The following is a 23,185-nucleotide window of genomic DNA, read 5'->3' on the forward strand; positions in this document are numbered from 1 at the left end:
CCAAACAACAGATGCATAATCCAACTGGGAAAGTACTAATGACTGAGCAAGTTGTTTGGTCAACCATTGTGGAATACATTTCCTACAGTGTCTGATCATACCCATACTCCGACCCATGCTCTGCAACACTTGATTTATGTGACTTCCCCATGTCATCTTTGAATCTACTATAACACCTAATAATTTAATTACCTCAACTTGTGGAACTACAGTCGCTTCCAATGTCAAATGTAATTTAGATGTTGTTTTTAACATATATTGTGATCCTAGTAACGTACATTTTGTTTTTTCAGGATTCATTTTTAATTTATTTTCTTGAATCCAATTTTTTTTACTGCACTTAAGATCTAAAAAAACCCCACTATGATTTGCATTGTTTTAACAACGCGATCCCTTAAAAATAAAAATAAAACAAATCGTACTTTCAAAAGCCTTTTATTTTTTTTATTGAATATCGATGTTTGGCCTTAAATTACCAGTTCCAGTTGGTGGTAAAAATCTGGCTGGCTATATAATAATATAAAACAAACAATCTATCAACCTAGTTAATTTTGAATGCTGCATATAATGAATAAAATCATAGGCTTTTAATTTATTTGTGAAGCTCAGCGGTACAGAGCTCTGCGTCATATTTTGTTTGGAACTATTTTTTGCGGAAGAATCATCACTGCGCCATGCGCACGTGAGAGTGACTCACCGCCAACGGTCAAATTGGATCTGCCTTCTTCTGACGGATTTCTCCTGACTCTGAGGTGAGTTTTAATTGTAAATTGTATTATATTTGGTATTTAACAGTAACGTTACCTATTTTCCACAGTGTGTGTTCGTCTGGGATTGTATTTTAGTATGTTTTTGTTAATCCAGATCATTAGTTATGTTTTGTTTAACGTTGCTTAGCTTAAACTCGATTTAGTTTAAATAAATAGGCTAAATATTGGTTAGTCCTTTTCACCCGTTTTCCCTATTCTGTATGTTATACATCGGTTTGCCACCACAGTAAACTGCTCAAGTCTGATGAAAAAGTTCGTTATAAATAACTTATCATAATGGCTTTGCTCGTAGCACATGCCCTAGCAAGTGCAGAGGAGAAAGACAGTTAGAAATATACGAAGCTGGGACATATCACGATTTTTGTTTGTGGACTATTAAAATGTCTCCACGATTTGCTTTTGAAGAAATATCTAATACAGCATTCTATCAATTTTAGTTCTGGCGCCTCCCTCTCAACATTGTCCAAGGACGTTTTCACCACATATATCTCGGTAAGTTATACTCCGGGACACTGCAATTCACAAATGTTCATTATTTACATGTGCTTTAACCTCTTAACATATGCCACTATTTTTCTATATTCATAAATCTGGTCTTATTTTAAATGTAACACTTTTAAATTTATATAACCCATGAGTCATAATAACTCAAACTATATGGGAACAAAACAAGGTCAAATTTACATGTAAGTGACAAGTAAGTTGAAATTCACTTAGGTAAAATGTATGAGACTTTAATGTTAAAGGCGACTAAAAAAACCTAAGTTGGTCAGGTGTGTGCGTAAACTAGCAGGCACGCGGGAGTCATGGAAACGTGAGCACCAGTAGTATTCACCAAAGCTGCATACTGCGTACATGATGTACATGATACATCTAAGCTGTATGTCGATGTCCTGACACACACACACACGACAAGATGGAAGAGAACGCGCTGTATGTCAGTGTCCTGACACACACACACACACACACACACACACACACACACACGAAAGAAAAGAACGCGCTTTATGTCGATGTCCTGACACACACACACGCTACAAGACAGAGGAGATCGTATGTCGATGTCCTGTCTGCATCAGATCCCTAAGTTAGTTGCGCCAGTCTCGTGCACTCAGAGTTCTCTGTCGCTCTTGAACAAACCACAGAAACACAGGGAATGGAATGCTGTCAAAATGTCAGTTTTGTTGAGTAGGATTCTTAAAATAGTTAAATAACGTCTTAAATGAACGTGAGAAAATGAGATGCGCGTGACTGCGCCTTAGATCCGCATCATGTTCGGCGGTGGCCGATTTTAAAGGGACAGCTACACTGATGAACAAAGAAATAACGGGAAAGTAAAAATATGATTAATCTACATTTTACATTTACGCATTTGGCAGACGCTTTTATCCAAAGCGACTTACATTGCATTCAAGGTACACGTTTTACATTTTTGTCAATTCTTGCTTTCCCTGGGAACCGAACCCATGACCTTGGCATTGTTAGCGCCATGCTCTACTCATTGAGCTACAGGAAAGCCATCTATATTTAATGTATTATTTATGCAGTTAAGAAAGCTGTTTGATAACTATTAAATTTCTGTATATGTCTAACAGGGAAGCCAAGTATTTTTTTAAAAAATTTTTTAAACCTAATAAATGTTGAAATTGGGAAGCTTTCATTTATGCTGTAATGTAATGTCATTAATCTTTCATAGAGACATTGGTGTCAGTTATACTGGCCTTCATTCATAAAAAGATGCCATTACAACACATTTAAAATATGCAATATTAAAAACTCCACAAATATTAAAGTTAAGTTTATTATTTTCTAATCTAAAAAGATACATAGAATTCCTTATTTTGTTCAAATGAGGGATTTTTTTAAAATTTCTTGTACCCCCGCTCCTTTCAGCCAAGTCCACCTGATGCAGAAGTTGAGAGTGAGATCAAGGTGTGGCTGCGGAATTCAAGAGACCGAGCGGGTGGACGAAAGGTGCGCCACCACCGTCTGCTGACTAGCCGAGAGACCTCGGGGGAAGAGTGAGCTTTGCCAATGAATAGTTTAGTTTTCAAACTATGGGTCCGGGGACCCCCAGGGGGCCGCAAAGGCGTGACATGTGATCCGTGGAAAAGTATAGAGAAAAAACATTTGAAAAATAAGATTTAAAGGTCCCGTTCTTCGCGTGTTTTGAAGCTTTGATTATGTTTACAGTGCAGTGTACAATATAACATAAGTTCATGTTTCGCATGTAAAAAAACACAGTATTTTTTCACACAATTTACTTATCTGTACAGCGCTGTTTCCTCTGTCCTAAAAACAGCCTGATGATTTCCTTGTTCTATGAAGTCCCTTCTTCAGAAACACGTAGCGAGTTCTGATTGGGCCAGCGGAGGGTTAGTCAGCAAACGGTTCTAGTGATGTCATTACATCCCTGCACTTCCTGGTGTAGTCCAAACCGCCCATTCGCTGTAGGCTTTGAAAGGGAACTTCTGTTAAATAAAATATCTTGCTTGGCATTGAACTTTGAGCTTTATAAGTTTACAGGTATTATTTATGCTCCAACAGCAACAATACACACTAACTAAAGTTTGAAAGATGGAATCGCGAAGAAAGGGACCTTTAAATAAAAAAATGATTGCAAATAAAGTAAATAAATGAGATTCAAATATATGTGGAAAAGCCTCTATGAATTGTATAATAATAAAATAAATAAATTATAAATAAATGAGAATAAAATATATGTGGAAAAACCTGTGAATATTAAAGTAATAATAAAATAAATTAATGATTGTAAATAAATGAGATTAATATTCACAGAGTTTTTCCACGTATATATTTTAATCTCATTTATTTACAATCATTTATTTAATTATTATTTAATATTCACAGAGGTTTTTCCACATATATTTTAAAGTAATAATAATTAAATAAATAAATGATTGTAAATAAATGAGATTAAAATATATGAAGAAAAACCTCTGTGAATATTAATCTCATTTATTTAAAATCATTAATTTATTTTATTATCACTTTAATATTCACAGGTTTTTCCACATATATTTTAAAGTAATAATAATTAAATAATTAAATGATTGTAAATAAATGAGATTAAAATATATGTGAAAAAAACCTCTGTGAATATTAAAATAATAAAATACATAAATGGCTGACTGTAAATAAAACAAATAAATGAAATTAAATATGTGGAAAACCTAAAGTAAATCTGAATATTAAAATAATAATAATACAATTAATAAATAAATTAGCTTAAAAAACCTGCAAGTTTAATTAAATTTAATTAAAAACATTAAATTGAATAAATAAATTTGATAAAAATACATGATTACTTTTATTATTATTCTATTAAATTAATGATGAATGTAAATGAATAAAAATTGGACTTAAATATACAAATAAATTATGCAATTAACAGTATATTCTTATAATGAGTTGAATCATAATAATAAAGTAACTTGATATAAACTAATGTTAGATATATAATAGTAATAGTAAATTTTTAGTGTATTAATGGGGTGTTACGTTGTAAAAGAAAGATGTCTTAACACTCAGGATGGGGGTCCCTCGCACGAGTATGTTCATATTTGGGGGTCCATGGCAAGTTTGAAAAGCACATTTTCAGCTGAGATCAAAGACACAATACATAAACAACACATAATTTTGTTGTTGTTTATTTGTATTATTTTTATATTTGTATATAACGTTCCCTGTCAGAGTGTTACATTTGCTGTATTGACATGAATTGAACTTTTTCTAATGATTTTATGAGCTATTTTTGTATTTAATAAATCCATTGATTTGAAATCCCTTTGACTACTGTACATTTTTGACAATACAGACATTAGTAATATGGTTTATGCATCCATTTCAGGTGTATAATATAAGTATATATAGTGAAACAGTTTTATTGTTATAGCTAATATAGTGCCAGCCCTGTGTGGGCCTAGTGAGGGCTTCCTGTGGGGCTAAGTGAGGGCTGCCCGCGCAGGACCAGCGCTTAATAGTGCGGGCCTAGTGAGGGCTTTCTGGGGGCTAAGTGAGGGCTGCCCGCGCAGGGCCAGTGCTAAGGGGCCAACGTTTTGCCAATAAGCAAATTCTCTGGGGCCCTGCACGGGCAGCCTCCTGGGGGCCCTTAGGCTAGCCCTAAGTGGGCCCTTAAAGGACCAGTGCAGGCTTGTTTGCAGGGTAGCCCACAGTCAGCTCACTGTGGGCCCACATAGGCCAGCCCACACTTTGTGCTGTCCCACTGGGGCCAACATGGGCCCCACAAGTGCCTCGCATTTCGCGCCCATGTGGGGCCCACAGTGGGCTGCCCGTGATGGCTCCATATGGGCCAGCCCACAGTCAACCCACACTTTGGGCTGCCCCACTGGGGCCCCACAATGTGGGCCCCACACGTGCCCCGCATTTCATGCCCATGTGGGGCCCAAAGTGGGCTGCCCGTAATGGCCCCATATGGGCCAGCCCACAGTCAACCCACACTTTGGGCTGCCCCACTGGGGCCCCACAATGTGGGCCCCACACGTGCCCCGCATTTCACGCCGGTATCTGGGCCCACAGTGGGCTGCCCGCAGTGGCCCCATGTGGGCCCCAAAGGAGCATGTTTGCTGGGTAGTTGCACAGAGAGCGGTTGCAACCACAGTAATTATTCAAATGACTGTGGAGGAGGATGCTCAGAGGAAAGAAATAGGTTACATATCAAGTAATTTGCCAGATAACTGAGAACTTCAGAAGTAAGATCTGTGAACAGTTTTTCAACACTCTCAATCACACATTCACTTGGTATTGCATATAGTTTTCTGAGCTTTACTTCACGACTGAAGTCTCTTTAGTGAGTTACTTCATAAGTTGAACCCCTAGGGGGCTCTATAGTGCATCTTAACATTTGGAAGTCTAAGGCTTTAATAAACACTAAGTTGGACTAAAGTAGGCTACATAAAACACACAATGGCTAATCAAAAACAGGTTCATATGAAGGAGAGAACTGGGTGAGATGACTTCCTCCAGCAGTCTGAATCTAATGTGACTGCTTTAAAGGTTTCAAAAGCAGACCTGGCTCCTGACACAGTCGACCCTGTGAGACAAGGAAATATATCAGCGAAATCACGCAGTAGCTGTCTCGGTGTCTGTTGCCATAGCAACTAACTAACCATTCGACACATGCTCTGCAACTCTTTGTATACCACAAAGATAACATGTGGGGGAAATTTGGGTTTAAAACAATTTCTTCCTACCCTTCCCTTTTTATATGCTCCAGGTTTCTTAGATTTATTGGCATTTCCTATTTGTTGTGTGAATGTGGCAGGGAGGGGTGGGGGGTATTCTCCATTTACCACGCTTCATTACATTCAAAACAGATTTCATGTTCCAACTAGTGCAAAGACACCCGTAGGTCAGTCTGCCAGCATATTTCACAGCATAATGAATACTGGTTCTTGGATGATGGAACAGGTCAACCCATGACACCTAGAAAACTGTGTATTGTGTGTATTCAGTCTAAAGTACATGCTAGGTCAGTAACACACATTACAAGAGATCACTTCCAAACAGCCCATATATAGAACAAATAAGAAAAATATATATATATATATCCTCAAGCAATCCTAGGTGTATATGAATGATTTTCTTCTTTCAGACTAATACAATTGGAGTTATATTAAAAAATGGCTCCTCCAAGTCCAAAAAAGGGCATCCATCAATCATAAAAGTAATCCATATGGCTCTGGGGGGACAGAATAATCTCTGACCTGATGCATGATGTATAGATGGACGTATAAGTGCAGAAGATCACAAAACACCGGTCACAAATGAAAAGTATTTAACAAGAATTTTTAAATAAAAATTTCAACAGGTTACCCAGCCATATTTGTTTGAATCGCAAGAGCTGTCAAAGTTTATGGCATCCTATACGTCATATATTGCATCATCTCTTTTGGAGCAAGTTGACTTGCGTAGGCTGTCTGCCAGAAGCTAGTTATTTTAGTTTATAAAGTTTTACATATGAAGTCTTCCAATGCAAAAGCTCGTAAAGTCACCTATAGGTAAAAAAATAGAAAACAATACTGAGTGAACACTCTCCGCACACTGTGTACATTCATCAGATACTTCAAACCCACTAAATCCCAGCCTCAGCCCGTTTAGAAGTACCGGTACTTTGGTAGAAACCTATACAACAGAGTCTGACAAAAAAAAACATATTTTAAAGAAAACAGTCAGATGGACTTATAAGCTTTTGCATCTGAAGTCTATAGATATTTTTCTTACAAAAACCCATTGCTTTGCTTCAAAGGGCCTTTATTAATTGTCTATGAGTTCTTGTATGGGTTTCTTTTATGATGGATAGATGCATTTTTTTGGACTATGCATCAGGACTGACATTCACTGCCATTATAAATCTTGTAATAGCAATTACATATTTTAATTGTATTTTTTTTTTTTTTACTGATTGTGTTTGTCTGAAAGATAGTCATTTTGATTTGAGGAGGACTAAATTATCATTTTTGGGTGAACTAACTCTAATATTATCTACTATTCATTTTTTTTTAATCAGACACACATAATGTTGATTGAACTATCTAATGTAGTAGTAAATGTATAATTTATAATCAATAATTTGGGCGATCATTTGTGTTTGGCCAAAACATGGAGAATTATGACGATGTGTACATTCAATTGCCCTTCATATTTAAATGATAATACATTCATGCATTTGATTTTATGTTTGCTGAGGCACCATTAGTTGTTTTGTTCAATTGAACATGTTCAAACTTCTCAGAAATTTTTGTGAGCAGAGCAGAAAAGCCTCTACGATTGTTTAGGACAGTACTCGACTATTCCGTGATCTGTTTGCACTACTGCCATCTGGAAGATGCTACAGAGCTCTAAAGACTCGCACTTCCAGATTCAGAAACTGTTTCTATCCAACAGCCTTCTTTGAACTGAATTCCCTCTCCCCTGCCTCTATTTTTCCACAGCTACTTTGACAGTTTTGAAAGGATGTGTAATACCATTGCAATAACATGAACAAGACACTTTAATTTCTATAATAAGGATCTCATTGTTTTCTTACATAATATTGATATTTTTTGTGTATTTATGTGTGTGTGTGTGTGTGTGTGTGTGTGTGTGTGTGTGTGTGTGTGTGTGTGTGTGTGTGTGTGTGTGTGTGTGTGTGTGTGTGTGTGTGTGTGTAATGTGGATTGTACAGGTTTTTAATTTAATTTAATTTAATTAATTTTTTTATGAGAGATATCAAATTTCATTGTGTCTCATGCAAGGACAATAAAGGTCCTAAACCTAAAAAACAGTGAACTTCAGAACCACCAGTTTTGAAAACATGTTCAAGTTTTGTTTTACAGTTGCTTATTAAACCCTTTGTAACGGTGGATGGCAATAACCTTCAACAAATACTTCATGTACTTGCTGAGGACAGTGACTTGTAAGCATTTACATGCTCTAACAAAACAACCTATAGGAAATTTAGGATTTTTTTTTAGGGTTTTATTATGTATATTCTTAAAAATCAGTATAGATATAGTTTTTTTTTTTTTTAATTCTATAATTTGACTTTTGAAGATATAATGAGCTTGAGAGAAGAATTAGCAGGAAAAAGAGGTCATGAGTCATAGGTCATGAGGTCAGCTGAGCCATTTGGCCATTTATTGATGGATGATTCACAAGCACAGGAGATGTTTTTTTGTTGTTGTTTTTTTTAATACAGTCATGGTCAAAATTATTGGCACCCCTGGTAAATATGATCAAAGATGGCAGTAAAAATAAATCTGCATTGTTTATCCTTTTGAGCTATCATTCAAAAAGTTCACAAAAACCTAACCTTTCACTGAAGTAAAAGAAAATCGGGGGGAAATGACATTATGAAATACATGTTTTTCTCTATAAAACACATTGGCCACAATTACTGGAACCTCTAGAATATTTTATGAGTAAAATATCTCTGAAGTATATTACCATTAATATTTAATTTTTTTTAGCACACCAAGGTGACTATGAGCATTAAATTGTCCAACCATGATATCTTGTTTCACAAGAGTATAAATATGAGGAAACACAAAGGCCAAAATCCTCTTAAACATTAATCTCAATGAGTAAAGGTCTGATGTGCAGAAAACGATTGTTGAACTTCACAAAATGGAAAGTGGCTGAAGGAAAATAGCTAAAGCATTAACAATTCCCATTTCCACCATCAGCGAAAAAAATAAGAAAGACTTGTGTCTATATTGCATGTGAGGAGGAGAGTTTGAGTGGACAAAGACTCTTCAAGGATCGTAGGTGGAGAATTCTAACAATCCCTATAAATCACCACAAGTTGTTTGGTAGGGTTTCAAGAAAAATCTTCCTTGCACATCCAGAAACACACTCCAGCATATTCAGTTGTCAGACATGACTTGGACCTGATCTGTGGTCAGATTTGGCATGGATAAAAAGTACCTGATGTCCATGGTTAAAAATACCACTGGATCTTTAATGTTGTGGGCCTATTTGTTTTGCTGGAGGTCCTGGATATCTTGTTCAGATACAGTCATTTTGGCCATGACTGTATATATACACTTGTTTGTCATTTCTGGAATGCTTATAATAGGAACATCATCAAAGACAGTTCTTATGGCAGTGTTATTCAGTACAAATGTCTCAGCATCATTTAACAGCTGATCTAGGTCAAAAATTATATTAAATATTTGAAATATAATATATTAATATCCATTTATTCCATTTCCACATGCAGGATAACAATTTCTATCTTTTTTGCATAAATTAAATATAGTCTGAAAATCAAACGTTTCAAGCAATGCCTTCGCTCTTTCTATTAGAAAATGTTGCTTTTATTTAACAATACTGTTTTATCCCATCATTTCGCTCTTTACTACACAACAGTGGCATGACAGCCCCGTTTGCTCTCTGAGGTAAAAATTTATATTGATCAAGACGATACGAAGAAGAGAAAAGTTCACTGAAAAGGTTAAACTTTACACAAATCACAAATACACGGACCAGTAAATGACATTAAAGAAAAGGAAGGAGAAGGGGAAGAGGGCACGGGCATATAGATCTACGCGTTTCGCTGCCGAGGGGATGACAGGTTTAGGAGGTGGCGGCTTCTTGTTGTTTTTGGCTTGCGATTTACCCAAAGCAGCGCTGACTTCAATGGGTTTACCATAGCAGTCAAAGTTTGAGAGTTCAAAGTCCCGTGGCAGAGAGCCTACGATGCTGAAGTCATTGGAGCGCAAATCTGACTTGGAGGTGCATACCTTTTTGCACCTTGTCTCTGTCACCTGAGAGAGATAAAGAGGGAGAGAGTGAAAAAAAAAAGATGAATAAAGAAACAACATGTCAGATCTCGGCAACATCTGGTATGGTTTTTCCTGAAACGTTAAAGGGATAGTTCACCCCTAAATGAAATTCTGTCCCCATTTCCATTCATTTCATCCCTCTTATGTTGTTCCAAACCTGTATGACTTACTTTCTTCAATGAAAAACAAAAGGAGCTATCTATAATAATGTTCAAGCTGCTCTCTTCTCTCTTCTATACAATGAAAGCAACTGGTGACCAACAACACAACTTCCCATCCACTTTCATTGTGAAACAGCTTGGACTTTCTGTTAAATATATCTAGTTTTGTGTTTCACTGACAAAAGAAGATCATACTGGTTTGCAATTACATTTGCCCAAAATAATATTTGTAAAATATGTTGTAATTATTTAGATAATGTAAGTTTAATTGATTTTGCAAAAATGTATTATTTTGTATATATTTTGCAAGAATACCTGTTACATGACAAAAACAAAAAAACAATTATATTTATTTATTTGTTGGCTTGTTATTGATCAGCAATTCTGAAATGTGAAGCATAGTCTAGAAAAGTAAATCGCAGAACATTAAAGTGCCCCTATCATGCTATTTTAAAGGTTCCTAATTTTGTTCTGAGGGTCTCCTGTAATAGATTGAAATGCAAACAAGAACAAAGTATATTGTTAAATGTATTTGCATGCATCCAAGGGGCAGCCATGGCCTAATGTTAGAGTCACACTGTTAACACAAATGTTGCGAGTTCGATTATCAATACCAGCGGGAAATAATTCCCTTGAGCAAGGTACCTAACTAGTGGCTATCACGTCACTTACACACTTTAATTTTCTCATAATATGCATTGCAAATCACCTCATTTCTCAAAGAGTCTGAACACGGTCGAAGATTCAGTCCCTCTAAACCCCTCCTTTCCACAAGACTACTCTGCTCTGATTGGTCAGACCTGTAGGTCAAACAGTCTGTTGTGATTGGTCTTCCACGTGGAGCATGTGTCACAAATGAAACTGCAATTACCATATCGGAATAAGGTAATTTGGCTGAATATGGCTTTTATACACACAGTGATACGAACAGTAACAATGATGTATCAATTCCAGTGAATCCACTATAGCATAGCTACGGGTGGACCTGGGCTCATCCAGGCTCACAGCTTGCCAATCCTGTCAGATTCATGGAAATGCATTTTTCTTAATAATACTATTTTCAAACTTTTAACAATTCTTCAATAATTATTTTAAATGTGATTTATTTTGTCATGCCATAGAACTCTATTCTAATATAAATGCAAAACATATGCTAATTTGTCTCTTCAGTACGTTACGCCAGTAGTAATGTTATGTTCTTCTTCGCTCAAGTATCTGGATTCGATTCCAACAAGCAGCAGTTTTTTTTTTTTGTTATAAAAACAAAACTACCATTTATGACACATTTAAGAAAGAAACACGTCTCTACAAAGATGACAGGACGCCATTACACTTTTGTCATTGAAAGTGAAACCCACCCATCATCCACTTTCTGCCTACGACACTGACAAGAGCTGATATTGGAATTGCTAATGAGTCGTTTCAACAGTTCAGAGCCTATTCTTTCTTTTAGGAAGCAATAACTTTATCTGTCGTGCACTTTGATCTTTACAACTTTGCAGACCTTTTACATTCACAAACGGCTATATTACACACTGCATGAAAGGTAATATTTGAAAAAGCATAATGGGGTGCTAATCTTGATAACAGGACATTTTGACTGAACTATCCCTTTAATTTCACACTCAGGTATTTTCATTTGTATAATTAGGAAATGAACAAATGATAGCTGGCAGGCGGATCATTTATGCATTATGATATTCATTCAGGCATCAGGCATGGACAAATCAAACCAAATCTGATTAAATGTTTCCCTCAGAATTGTGTCCTTCATGTAGAGGCACATATACTCTCTGTCTCTTTCTTTTAGCGTTTTCCTTTCTCTTGACACTCTGGGGTGCTGGGAGAGGGAGAGTTCGAGGACAGGCAATTATTTTGGGCTCTTCCTAAAGCCCTAACTGGGCAGAGGCAGTGCAGCATGGCCCTTCCATGCAGGAACAACAGGGGAAGAAAAGAAGTGGTGAGAAGAAACACCTACCTTGCATGGAAATAGAACAAGACAAGCATTAAGAACTGATGTGACATTGCACTGTCTCTCTCTCTCTCTCTCTCTCTCTCTCTCTCTCTCTCTCTCTCTCTCTCTCTCTCTCTCTCTCTCTCTCTCTCTCTCTCTCTCTCTCTCTCTCTCTCTCTCTCTGACTAACAAAGCAGAGGGATGTCTGGATAAGTGATGTCTGATGGTCTAATGCCAACTTGTCTGTTGTATTAGTTCTGGGTGTGTGGAAAGGGGCAGAAGCCATGCAGTGCTGGACCGCACTACTTCCCACTGGGCACACAGCACTAAAACCCTCAAACAGCTTGATATATTTTCTAGTGCACAGATTTAGGAAACTGTCTGTCATATACAGTATTGGATCTTTCATATCCTTCTAATAAATATTGTCTGCTCAAAAGCTTTCAGCATGTCTGAACAGCCATTAGATGGCTGGAGAATCAGTGGCAGAAAACAAGCCTTGGGACGCTTCCAAACAGCTCTAATTCAGAGCAATGAATGGGGTTTTCTTGGAGGTCAGTTACTTACAGGGGTTGTGCAAAGAGCATGTGGGTTAATTTTGGGTCAGATGTTCTTTTTGTAGCTGTCGAGGTCCAGTCTAGGAGTAAATGTGTGACAGTGGTTGCAAACACACTGCATCCTTAAGCCTCCCTCTGGGGCCAATTTAAAGCTTATAATAGACTTCAGCAGACCACATTATTCAGCCTATTTCTCCTGTCTGTCAGGCAACCCTTGCCTTCAAGCTTCTCTTCCAACTGTTGCTATAAAATGTCTGTTTTCTGAAGAACATGAAGTACTGTGATTATCCCACCTACACTTTTGCATGCAGACCTGACATTTTAGATTATATAACTACAGGGACAGCAATGCAGCGGAAGACAATAAAAGCAGAATTTAAACAATGAATCTCTTTAAACGGGTAAAATTACCCATTTAAACACAATGTGTGCTGCTTGACCTGTCTCTATTGTATACTGCCATGGAATAAAACATACTTAGAATGAATACAGATTTGTCAAGTTTGTACTTCAGAATCTAAAATATAGTAAATTAAATAAATAATGAATTAACAGAATATTATATTGTGTATAATTATTAGTTTATATATTAATGTTAATTACTACTACACTACTGTTGAAAAGTTCCAGGTCGTTTTTACTGTTTTATGTTTTTGAATTTTAAATAATTTTTTTATTTGTTTTCTATTTGAATATATTTTAAAATGTAGCATTCCTATAATGGCAAAACATTAAAGTATTCAGTGTCACATGAGCCTTCAGAAATCATTCTAATATGCTGTTTTGGTGCTCAATCATCATTTCTTAATATGATCAAAGTTCAAAATGGTTATGCTGCTTATTAAAAAAAAAAAAAAAAAAAAAAAATCATGTCTCCAATTGAAAATATTCTCGTGACTAATCACATCTAAATGTTTCAGTTGGCGAAATTGAATTTCTGTGAATTGATGCAATTTAACTTTACAGAAATTCAAATTGGCAAACTGAAAATTTTGATGTGATTAGTCACTAGAAAATGTTCAATTGGGGCCTGCATTTTTTTTTTACATTTTTACATTGTAATGCTAGATTATTTCATGAACAGAAAGTTCACAAGAACAGCATTGATTTAAAATAGTAACATTATACTGTCACTTTTGTTTGATTTAAGGCGAAATATAAGTGCTGGTATAAGTAACTCTTGGACAGTAGTGTATATTAAATATATAATTATATACACGCTTTAAGTATTTTTAAATGTATATATAAAAAATGCAATACATTTAAAAGAAGGTAACACAAAATGCAACATCACCATGTCCATGACACAATTATGGTATTAGATGGTAAATCAATGGCACGTTAAGATTATGGATGTACAAAAAAGGGATTTTGCCGTGTCCAAATACTATAGTGGTGCTTTATAGTAGTATTATGAATTGTGACATCATACAGTATAATCATTTTGGTTAAATAGTGTTTCTGACCTGTAGCGTACTGACGTGTATAGGGGTGCTTCCCATGCCATTGACAGTGTTCTTGGCAGGGGTCTTTCCCTCTGCTTTCTCTTTGGTGGCAATCTTTGCTCTCTCCGCCTCCAGTCGTTTAGGGCTGTTAAGCATCACCTGAACCACAGCATATTCGACCAGAGAGGCAAAGCCAAAGAGCAGGCAGGCAATCAGCCAGATGTCAATCGCCTTTACATAGGAGACTTTGGGCAGTTCAGAAGCCAGAGATGTGCACTCAGAAGAGAGCGAGAGCACTGACAGTATCCCTGCAGACAAAGACAGTGGTCATTAGATCAAATTAGGGGAGAGATGAGCTTACACATTGATCTGAAGTTGTTACCAAAGATAACATATAGCAGACTGCATAACATAATATTAATGCATCTGTAGCATTAGAATAGTGGTTAATATATGCCATCCATATATTATAAATTCTTTGTAACTTATGTTCATCCAGATATTACATTAGAGTTTAAAATATAAGATGCTTTAATGTTTTTGAAAGCCTCTTATGCTTACTTAGGCTGCATTATTTGAATAAAAAAATACAGTAAAACAGTGTAATATTTTTGTGGAGACCATTATGCATTTTGTTAGCCATGGTTCATATTCCTAAAGGGTTAGTTCACCAAAAAATTTAAATTCTGTCAATAATTACTTACCCTAATGTCGTTCGACACCTGTAAGACCTCCGTTCATCTTCGGAACACAAATGAAGATATTTGTGTTGAAATTCGATGGCTCAGAAAGGCTTTCATTGACACCAATGTCATTTCCTCTCTCAAGACCCATAAAGGCACTAAAGACGTCGTTACAAAGTCCATCTCACTACAGCGGCTCTACAATCATTTTATAAAGTGACGAGAGTAGTTTTTGTGCGCAAAAAAACAACAACTAAATATCGACTTATATAGTGATGGACCGATTTCAAAACAAAGATTCAAACAGTTATGAATCAGCATATCGATTCATGATTCGGATCACCAATGTCAAGTGATTTCAACGTGATTTCAACCTTCACGTGAGGTTTGAAACTTTGTTTTGAAATCTGCCCATCACTATATAAGTTGTTATTTCGTTTTTTTGCGCACAAAAACTATTCTCGTCACTTTATAAAATGATTGTAGAGTCACTGTAGTGAGATAGGCTTTGTAACGACGTCTTTAGTGTCTTTTATGGGTCTTGAGAAAGGGAAATGACATTGGTGTCAATGGAGGCCTTTCTGTGCTATCGAATTTCAACTAAAATATCTTAATTTTTGTTCTGCAGATAAATGGAGGTCTAACGGGTTTCAAACGACATTAGGTTAAGTAATTAATGACATAATTTTCATTTTTGGGTGAACTAACCCTTTAAATGAATAGAAAGTTAATAAAGTACAGCATTTATTTGAAACATAAATCATTTGTAACATTAAATGTCTTTATTGTTAATGTAATTTGATCAACTTAACACATCTTTGATGAAAATATTACTGAAAATAAATTGTCAATTATATACCTATACATATACAATGATGCTTAGAGAATTTTATCCATTTTATTAAAGATGCATTTATATATTTCAAAATATTTTCTTTTATGAACAAGCTCATATGGCTCACATTCTTCTCCCTTATGTGTTTGTTTCTTATTAAACATTTTATTTGTATGAATATTAATAATTTATAAATATTTAAATCTCATTGGTGATTATCATTTTTTATTCAAATGTAAACTCTTTCCCCGCCAGTTTTTATTTTAAGTTGCCAGTTAGCATTTTTGATCATTTTCACAAATATTTCATGGCCCCCAGAATATTTTGTTGTAAGAATATCTGAACATACCAAAGCATCTGCTTTTAATTAAAACAAAACAAATATTCTAGATTCATGCATTCATTTTTAATCAACACTTTAAAGTTTTTAACTTTAAATTTAAAGGGGTCATGAATTGAGAAATCAACTTTTCATTCAGCCTTTGATACATAAAAGTTCATTGAGATATAAGAATATCCTGTAAGTTTCGGAGCTGAAAATTTCATTGTTAGTCAAAGAAAAGATTTAGTGATACCAGGCCCAGCAAACGCTCAATCTTAGAATGTGCTAACCTGCAACATCAGAGTGTGGTGAAACAGCCTCAACAGAACAAGAAGAATGCCTGATTCTGTAGCCCCGCCCACCAACTCGTGAAAGAAATTTAACATAAAGGCTACAACATACTCCGCAAGAACAGAGAAAAGTTCTCGCAGCTTGTTCTCGACACATCGTCTATGCAAAACTTTTTTCTTGCGGGTGTCCGAGAACTATTGTGTGATTGGTCATACATTTAAAGTGGAGCGTGGTTAATGCGAAGAAACGCAGATGATCGGCAGCTGATTTTCTTGTGATTATGGAACTAGGGAATGTACTGGCCAGAAAAAAACTTTGTTCTTGTTTTTGCCACCTTGAGAAGTGATGCAAGGTGATGCACAGTTTGCGTCTATCCACCAATCGGACGGGTCAAGTAATAAAAAATAACATTCCAATCAATCGCGACTAGATGAGAGTTTGGATGAGAGTTTGCTTGATAAAGTCATTTTGCAAGCCCTGTGGGTAAATCATTCCGGTTGCCATTTTCCCACGCGCCTTCAAAACAGTTCCTCATGTGTACTCATGGGGGACTCGGAACTCATTATAATATGCAAAGCTTATCCAATCATAGCCGTGGGCGTTTACTTCCAAGACTATAGATTGCCAGAAAATGCCATCAATGGCGGGGAAAAAGTTAAATCGTTCAGTTTATTCTGCAGATTTCCCCACAAAGTTTGTATAAGAAGATTCCATATAACCCTGTGTATAACCGAAATAACACACACACATTCAGACCAAACACTCACAAACAGCATTAAATGACTGACCTGAAATGGTATCAGACCACGGACAGTGGCATTTTTAGATGATCACGTAATCACGTTGATGAAATACTGCGACAAGGACAACAGTGTGGACAGAATGATGGTGGTAATGGTATCACCAATGAAATCGCAAAAAAAAAATCTAACTGTAACCAAATCACAGCATAAGATTTGCAGACATTTTGTAGTGTCCATCCATGAAACAGAACAGGATAAGCATGTTCCATGAAAACAGTATGCATTTATATTGGAAAACACACGAAACTGTCACATTTCACGGCACCTCATGTAATCTTCATCGCATCTCAGATAATCTTCTTTCACTGACCTGTGCGGTTCCAAAAGCGAAAAATGCCTGTATGCTACAGCTGATGTGGATGGAAATATCCTGGACATGCATTACATTTCCTTGGAGGTGCCTTTAGGTAAGCAATTGATGAAAATAACCTAGTGCTGTAGGGGATAAAAACGATCACCCTAAACATCCTGTACTGATGTGACATGAGCAGCAATGAAAAGATTCATTGGTGGATTTATATTGCTGAAAACGGGGAATGAAAAATGCAAAGGATGGGGTTTTTTATGGGGGGTACAGGACTCGACAGAGACATGAGATGAGGTGGTGATGTATGTGGCTGGACTGATGATTGGAAAAAGTACCCAGAGGCACACGGGCAGCGCTAGCGTCAGGGTTGATCCAAAAGGAGAGCCAGGAGAGGACGACGATGAGCAGTGTGGGTGCGTACACACCCATCATGTAGAAGCCCACCTGCCTCCTCAGAGTAAAAATAACCTCCACACACGTGTAGTAGCCTATAATACAACAGTTCAAAAGGTTGCTTTAAATGGAGAAACATGTACATTTACTGTGGAATCACTACTAATGGCTCCTTCTTCAACTAGACCAGAGAGAGCTTATGCACACATTTAGTGCCATTCATGAAAAATGAAAAGCTTTTACCTGTCCCTGCGTAGAACTTGGTGCAGTTGCCATATTCAATGTCCTCTTGTTTAATATCGAATTGAGGCAGAGCAATCTCTTCCATCTGTACGGGGTCACCAGACTGCCACATGAACTGCAGGTCATCTGTAGTATAGCCAACTACACACACACACACACACACACACACACACACACACACACACACACACACACACACACACACACAAACACACACACACACACACACACACACACACACACACACACACACACACACACACACACACACACACACACACACACACACACACACACACACACACACACACACACACACACACACATTGAAATAAAAAATAACACTACAAATCACAATAATATCTTATAGCTTAAAGAGACTTAAATATACTTTTCTATGACTTTTGTGTCCTCAAGATTACGAGATAAGGATTTTTTTTAACATTATATAGGCACACTTTCTAGCCAATTAAATATTATTAATGAAACATATAATGATTTTTTTAATGAAATATAAGATAGACAGTTGTTCCTTATGGCTGAATTGTTTAACACCTACGTAAATGTTTTTTTTTCCATTGCTACATTAAATGCAATATACACTATAGATAATTTACATTTCCCATGTCTTTCTAATACATAACTGATTTTCTTGACTTTTTTAAGTTGTCCAAAAATATATATTCCTTCATATTTTTTCATGTTTTCAAGTTGTTTCATGACTGTGGGAACCCAGAACTTTTGTTATTTTTTACTATTATTTTCTTCTAAATACTTAATTATGTTATTTATGTTCACATACAGCTCTCAAGTTGCATTTTGCATCGCTGGGTGTCCATGGGGAAGAGAGTCAAGTCCAGTGGACAAGAGAGGGTCACGGACAACCTGAAAAGAGAGACAATACATTTTAGACAATGAATCATACAGCAGCTTGGTCAGTTTGAATCAGGGTAGTCATTTGGAATGAGGCATTTTATTCATCATTTTTTTTTTTTTTTATGATCAACTGTATGGGGACACCTAAACATCATACCCATTTGAGGTTTTTAAATGTTTAATTTCATAACCATGACAGTAAAATAAAAAAATACCCGAGTCCGCACTAAAAAATGACTGCATCTAAAATGCTGAAACATTCACTTATAGCAACCTTGCAAAGATTTTTTGTGAAGACTATTTTATCACCAGATTGCATAATTTGAAAGTCAATCCAAATTTAACCAATTTCATAGATGTCACAAACATTAAATGTCTTTCCCAACAGTAGAATGAATTCTTCATGCAGTTCCCTTTTTGTGCAAAGCATTCACACCAAGGCATATTTATTTAAAACACCATTAACACATGAAAGCTTTTTGGTTTTCTCTCATAATCTGACAAGCACAGTCTCAGATGCAGCAAAGAGCTACTTTTTTCACCAGAAGGGCCACACAGCACTTGAGTGCAAGGCAAGCAACTGAAGCACTGTGCCAAGATATTTTTTGTAAAGGCCTGGGAGAGGTTACAGAGAATGAACGCTTCCTTCTAAGATCTGTTTTTGTTTAAGATGTATCTTTATGGTGTGTTATACAAATTATCTGAGAGGAAGAGGGAAAAAGAGGGACAAGGGTTAAGATGTAAGATGGGGTCAGACGGGAAAAGACAGAGGCACAAACAAAGATGCGAAATAAAGATTCCCCTTGAAAATAAACATTGTATCAATCATATTATCCTGTTCCAAACAATATTTAGTTGCAAAAAAAAAAAATGTAATTGCTATGAATTAAGTAGGAAAAAGCAGTTTTGTAGGAAGGTGACTTTATCCAATATTCAACAAAGTGAACATGTTGAGTAAATCATATCAAATATATTATTCTGACATAAAGAAATATATATGTGAATTGGCATATGTTTGGTATTTAATTATTCTATATGTACTTGTTTTATATAATTTGGGGTTTATATACACTTTAGTGCCAAACGTAATAGGACGCCCCCTTTAAATCACTGAATTCAGGTGTTCCAATCACTTCCATGGTCACAGGTGTATACAATCAAGTACCCGGCATGCAGACTGCTTCTACAAACATTTGTGAAAGAATGGATTGCTCTCAGGAGCTCAGTGTATTCAAGTGTGGTACTGTGATAGGTTGACACCTGTCCATTTGTGAAATTTCCTCACTACTAAATACTCCACTGTCAACTGGAAGTGGTATTATATTATGATAATTGGGAACAACAGCAATTCATCCACGAAGTGGTAGGCCATGCAAAATCACAGAGCTTCCTGTTCAAATTTGACTACACACCATGTCAGAAACCAAGGTCCATAAAGACACTGGTGAGCAAGTTTGGAGTGGAGGAACTTGACTGGCCCGCACAGAGTCCTGAACTCAACCCCATTGAACACCTTTTGATGAATTAGAGGGGAGATTGTGAGCCAGGCCTTCTCATCCAACATCAGTGCCATGTAAGTATGCTAAAAAAAAAAAACACATAAACACACTCCTAAACATTGTGGAAAGCCTTCCCAGAAGAGTTGAAGCTGTTATAGCTGCAAAGGGTGAGCCAACTCCATATTAAACCGTGCGGATTAAGAATGAGAGGTCATTAAACTTCATGTGCATGTAAAGACAGGCGTCCCAAAACTTGTGGCAATATAGTGTATATTGTTGGTGTCACATATTTGCTTTATATATTTTTAATATGACATGTATAGTCAATGGTATAAATAAATAAATAAATAAATAAATAAATGTAAATAAACAAATAAATCTTTGCACAAATGACATGTAAGTTAGCCTGACAAGCCAGACCCACATCAAGATGAAGTTGGGTCTGGGAACATGGGCTTAATCCGGGGGGGCGGGATTGTGTGCCTCTGCACACAATAGGATAGTGCTACAAGCAACCAGAGCAATGAAGAAGGTGAAGCGAAGCTAGTTGACAGATATCCTTTTTTCAAAAATTAAAATTCGGTCATTAATTACTCACCCTCATGTCGTTTGATACCTGTAAGCCCTCCTTTTTTATCTTCGGAACACAAATGAAGATATTTTTGTAGTATTCCGATGGCTCAAGAAGGCCTCCATTGACACCAATGTCATTGTCAGAACCATGTCAGAATAGCTTTTGTCCACAAAAAAAAACTAAACAAATAACGATTTATATAGTGATGGGCCGATTTCAAAACAAAGCTTCCTAAAGCATCGGAGCTTAATGAATAAGCACATCCGTGTCACACCGTCAAACTGCTGAAATCACGTGACATTGGCGATCAGAATTATGAATCAATACACTGATTCATAATGGTTCGAAGCTTTGTTTTGAAATCGGCCCGTCACTATATAAGTCATTATTTAGGTTTTTTTTGCACACAAAAACTATTCTCGTCGTTTCATAAAATGATTGTAGAGCCACTGTCGTGAGATGGGCTTTGTAATTACGTCTTTTGTGCCTTTTATGGGTCTTGAGAGAGGAAATGACATTGATGTCAATGAAAGCCTTTCTGAACCATCGGATTTCAACACAAATATCTTCATTTGTGTTCCGAAGATGAACTGAGGTGAAGAATGACTTCAGTGCAATTATTTGTTCTTTTCTCAAAGAAAAGCTTAATTTATCGGCCAAAGCCGTTTCGAAAGACCACTGTTCGCCAGCTTCTTTGTTTTCAAATAGTACGCGGAACTGTCACAACTCTGCCATCATTATGTTAAGCTCGCCCACTGACTCTACAGTATACACAATGTGATTGGCCTGACCAGAGTTTGTTTTTTCCAGCTCGCACGCCAACGGAAAGTTGCTAGACGAATCTGGCTGCAAATTAGATTTGCTGCCACTAGGGTGCGTCTAGATTCCTAGGCTACATGTAAGCTTGTTTCGAAACCAAAAAAACATTATCCAGTATATTGGAGGTTTGGAACAAAGAGGTTATGGGAGCAAAGGGATAAGAAGGGCTATAAGGTGTGTCAGTTTCATTGAGAAAAAGAGATAAAAAAGACATTAAAAAGTCATGTAAATATAGGGAGGAAGTTGAAGGTCGATGGACGAATAAAGGCAGAATTAGTTTCAGGGAGGTATAATATGAAATAAACACTCTTGTTTCTTTTTGAAAGACTCTCATTAAAACAGTAATCCCTTGCCACACACATACCCAGAGACAGGGCAAGGCATCCTGGGCCAATGCCAAAAGTGAGAAAGGGCTCACTGAAGACCACCCAGCTCAAGCTGTGATATGGGTGGCATGGAAAAACACTATGGAAATACATTCGCCTCAGACATAACAGGACAAAAAGTGATGCTCTTAGAAACACTTCACGTCCAGACTGAAATGGCTCTATGCCAGTGTTTAGATTTTATCTTTACCCTAAACTGGACCATGTCCAATGCGAAACAACCTGTGTAATTGTTTACCTTTATAAATAACTGTTTGTTTAATTCTGTTTTCTATAAAATCTGTTTTTAATAAGCTTTACTAAAACTTATAATAATAACACTTTTTGAATAACACACGGTGGGCAGATCTACAGCAGGTGTGGTCACTGACTAGAAGATACTGAGAGCTTCATTCACTCAGCAAGATCTGCAGATAAAGCCATGGAAAGATAATGACAAGAGGTGTCCACCACTACTAAAGGACTGAACTTTCACAAGGGATCAAATAGCAGGAGCTGTAATTTAGTTGTCAGTGCTGAGGTAAAATTCTAGGGTCAACAGATGTATCGAATCTCCAATTTCCAGATCACTTTAAGTCCCCTGTGGTTTATTAAAGGCATTAAGAAGAGCTCATAGGAGGGTTCAGTCACTATGCTCCCTGTTATTCAAGCATGTACTTTATGATACTTTGAGTTTTGTTGTATCGATACTCAAATTTGTATGGAAGCCTGACAGAAATAGGTGTGTGTATAGGTGTAAGGTACAGTATATATAGGTGATTTTTACTTATCATTGATTTCTCATAATTGTTCATTCATTACAATATGTATCCCACAATGTGACTTTACGTACAATAACATTCTAAAGTTTTTTATTAAAATATTTTGAATAATCATTAAATTGATCAAATATATATATATATATATATATATATATATATATATATATATATATATATATATATATATATGCTGTTCTT

General features: G+C 36.4%; 1 protein-coding gene and 1 long non-coding RNA gene across 2 annotated transcripts in view; one reads left to right on the top strand and one right to left on the bottom strand.

Moving 5' to 3' along the window:
• The first annotated feature begins 656 nt into the window (after nucleotides 1–656).
• Nucleotides 657–3,500, top strand: LOC137092288 (uncharacterized). The gene is made up of 3 exons (XR_010908206.1): nucleotides 657–752; nucleotides 1,208–1,262; nucleotides 2,664–3,500. It is a non-coding gene; the product is annotated as an uncharacterized lncRNA (long non-coding RNA).
• Nucleotides 3,501–8,402: 4,902 nt separating this feature from the next.
• The window catches only part of glrbb (glycine receptor, beta b), a 29,153-nt gene continuing 14,370 nt past the window's right edge, over nucleotides 8,403–23,185 (bottom strand). Inside the window, exons 6-10 of the mRNA XM_067457463.1 lie at nucleotides 18,875–18,957; nucleotides 18,073–18,213; nucleotides 17,772–17,924; nucleotides 14,217–14,503; nucleotides 8,403–10,060 (exon numbers count right to left, since the gene is read on the bottom strand). Of these exons, the coding sequence (XP_067313564.1) occupies nucleotides 9,764–10,060; nucleotides 14,217–14,503; nucleotides 17,772–17,924; nucleotides 18,073–18,213; nucleotides 18,875–18,957 (961 nt within the window). The 3' untranslated portion in view covers nucleotides 8,403–9,763. The remainder of the gene's footprint in view (nucleotides 10,061–14,216; nucleotides 14,504–17,771; nucleotides 17,925–18,072; nucleotides 18,214–18,874; nucleotides 18,958–23,185) is intronic.

Source organism: Pseudorasbora parva, chromosome 11 (assembly GCF_024679245.1).
Source record: "Pseudorasbora parva isolate DD20220531a chromosome 11, ASM2467924v1, whole genome shotgun sequence".
Classification (NCBI taxonomy): domain Eukaryota; kingdom Metazoa; phylum Chordata; class Actinopteri; order Cypriniformes; family Gobionidae; genus Pseudorasbora; species Pseudorasbora parva.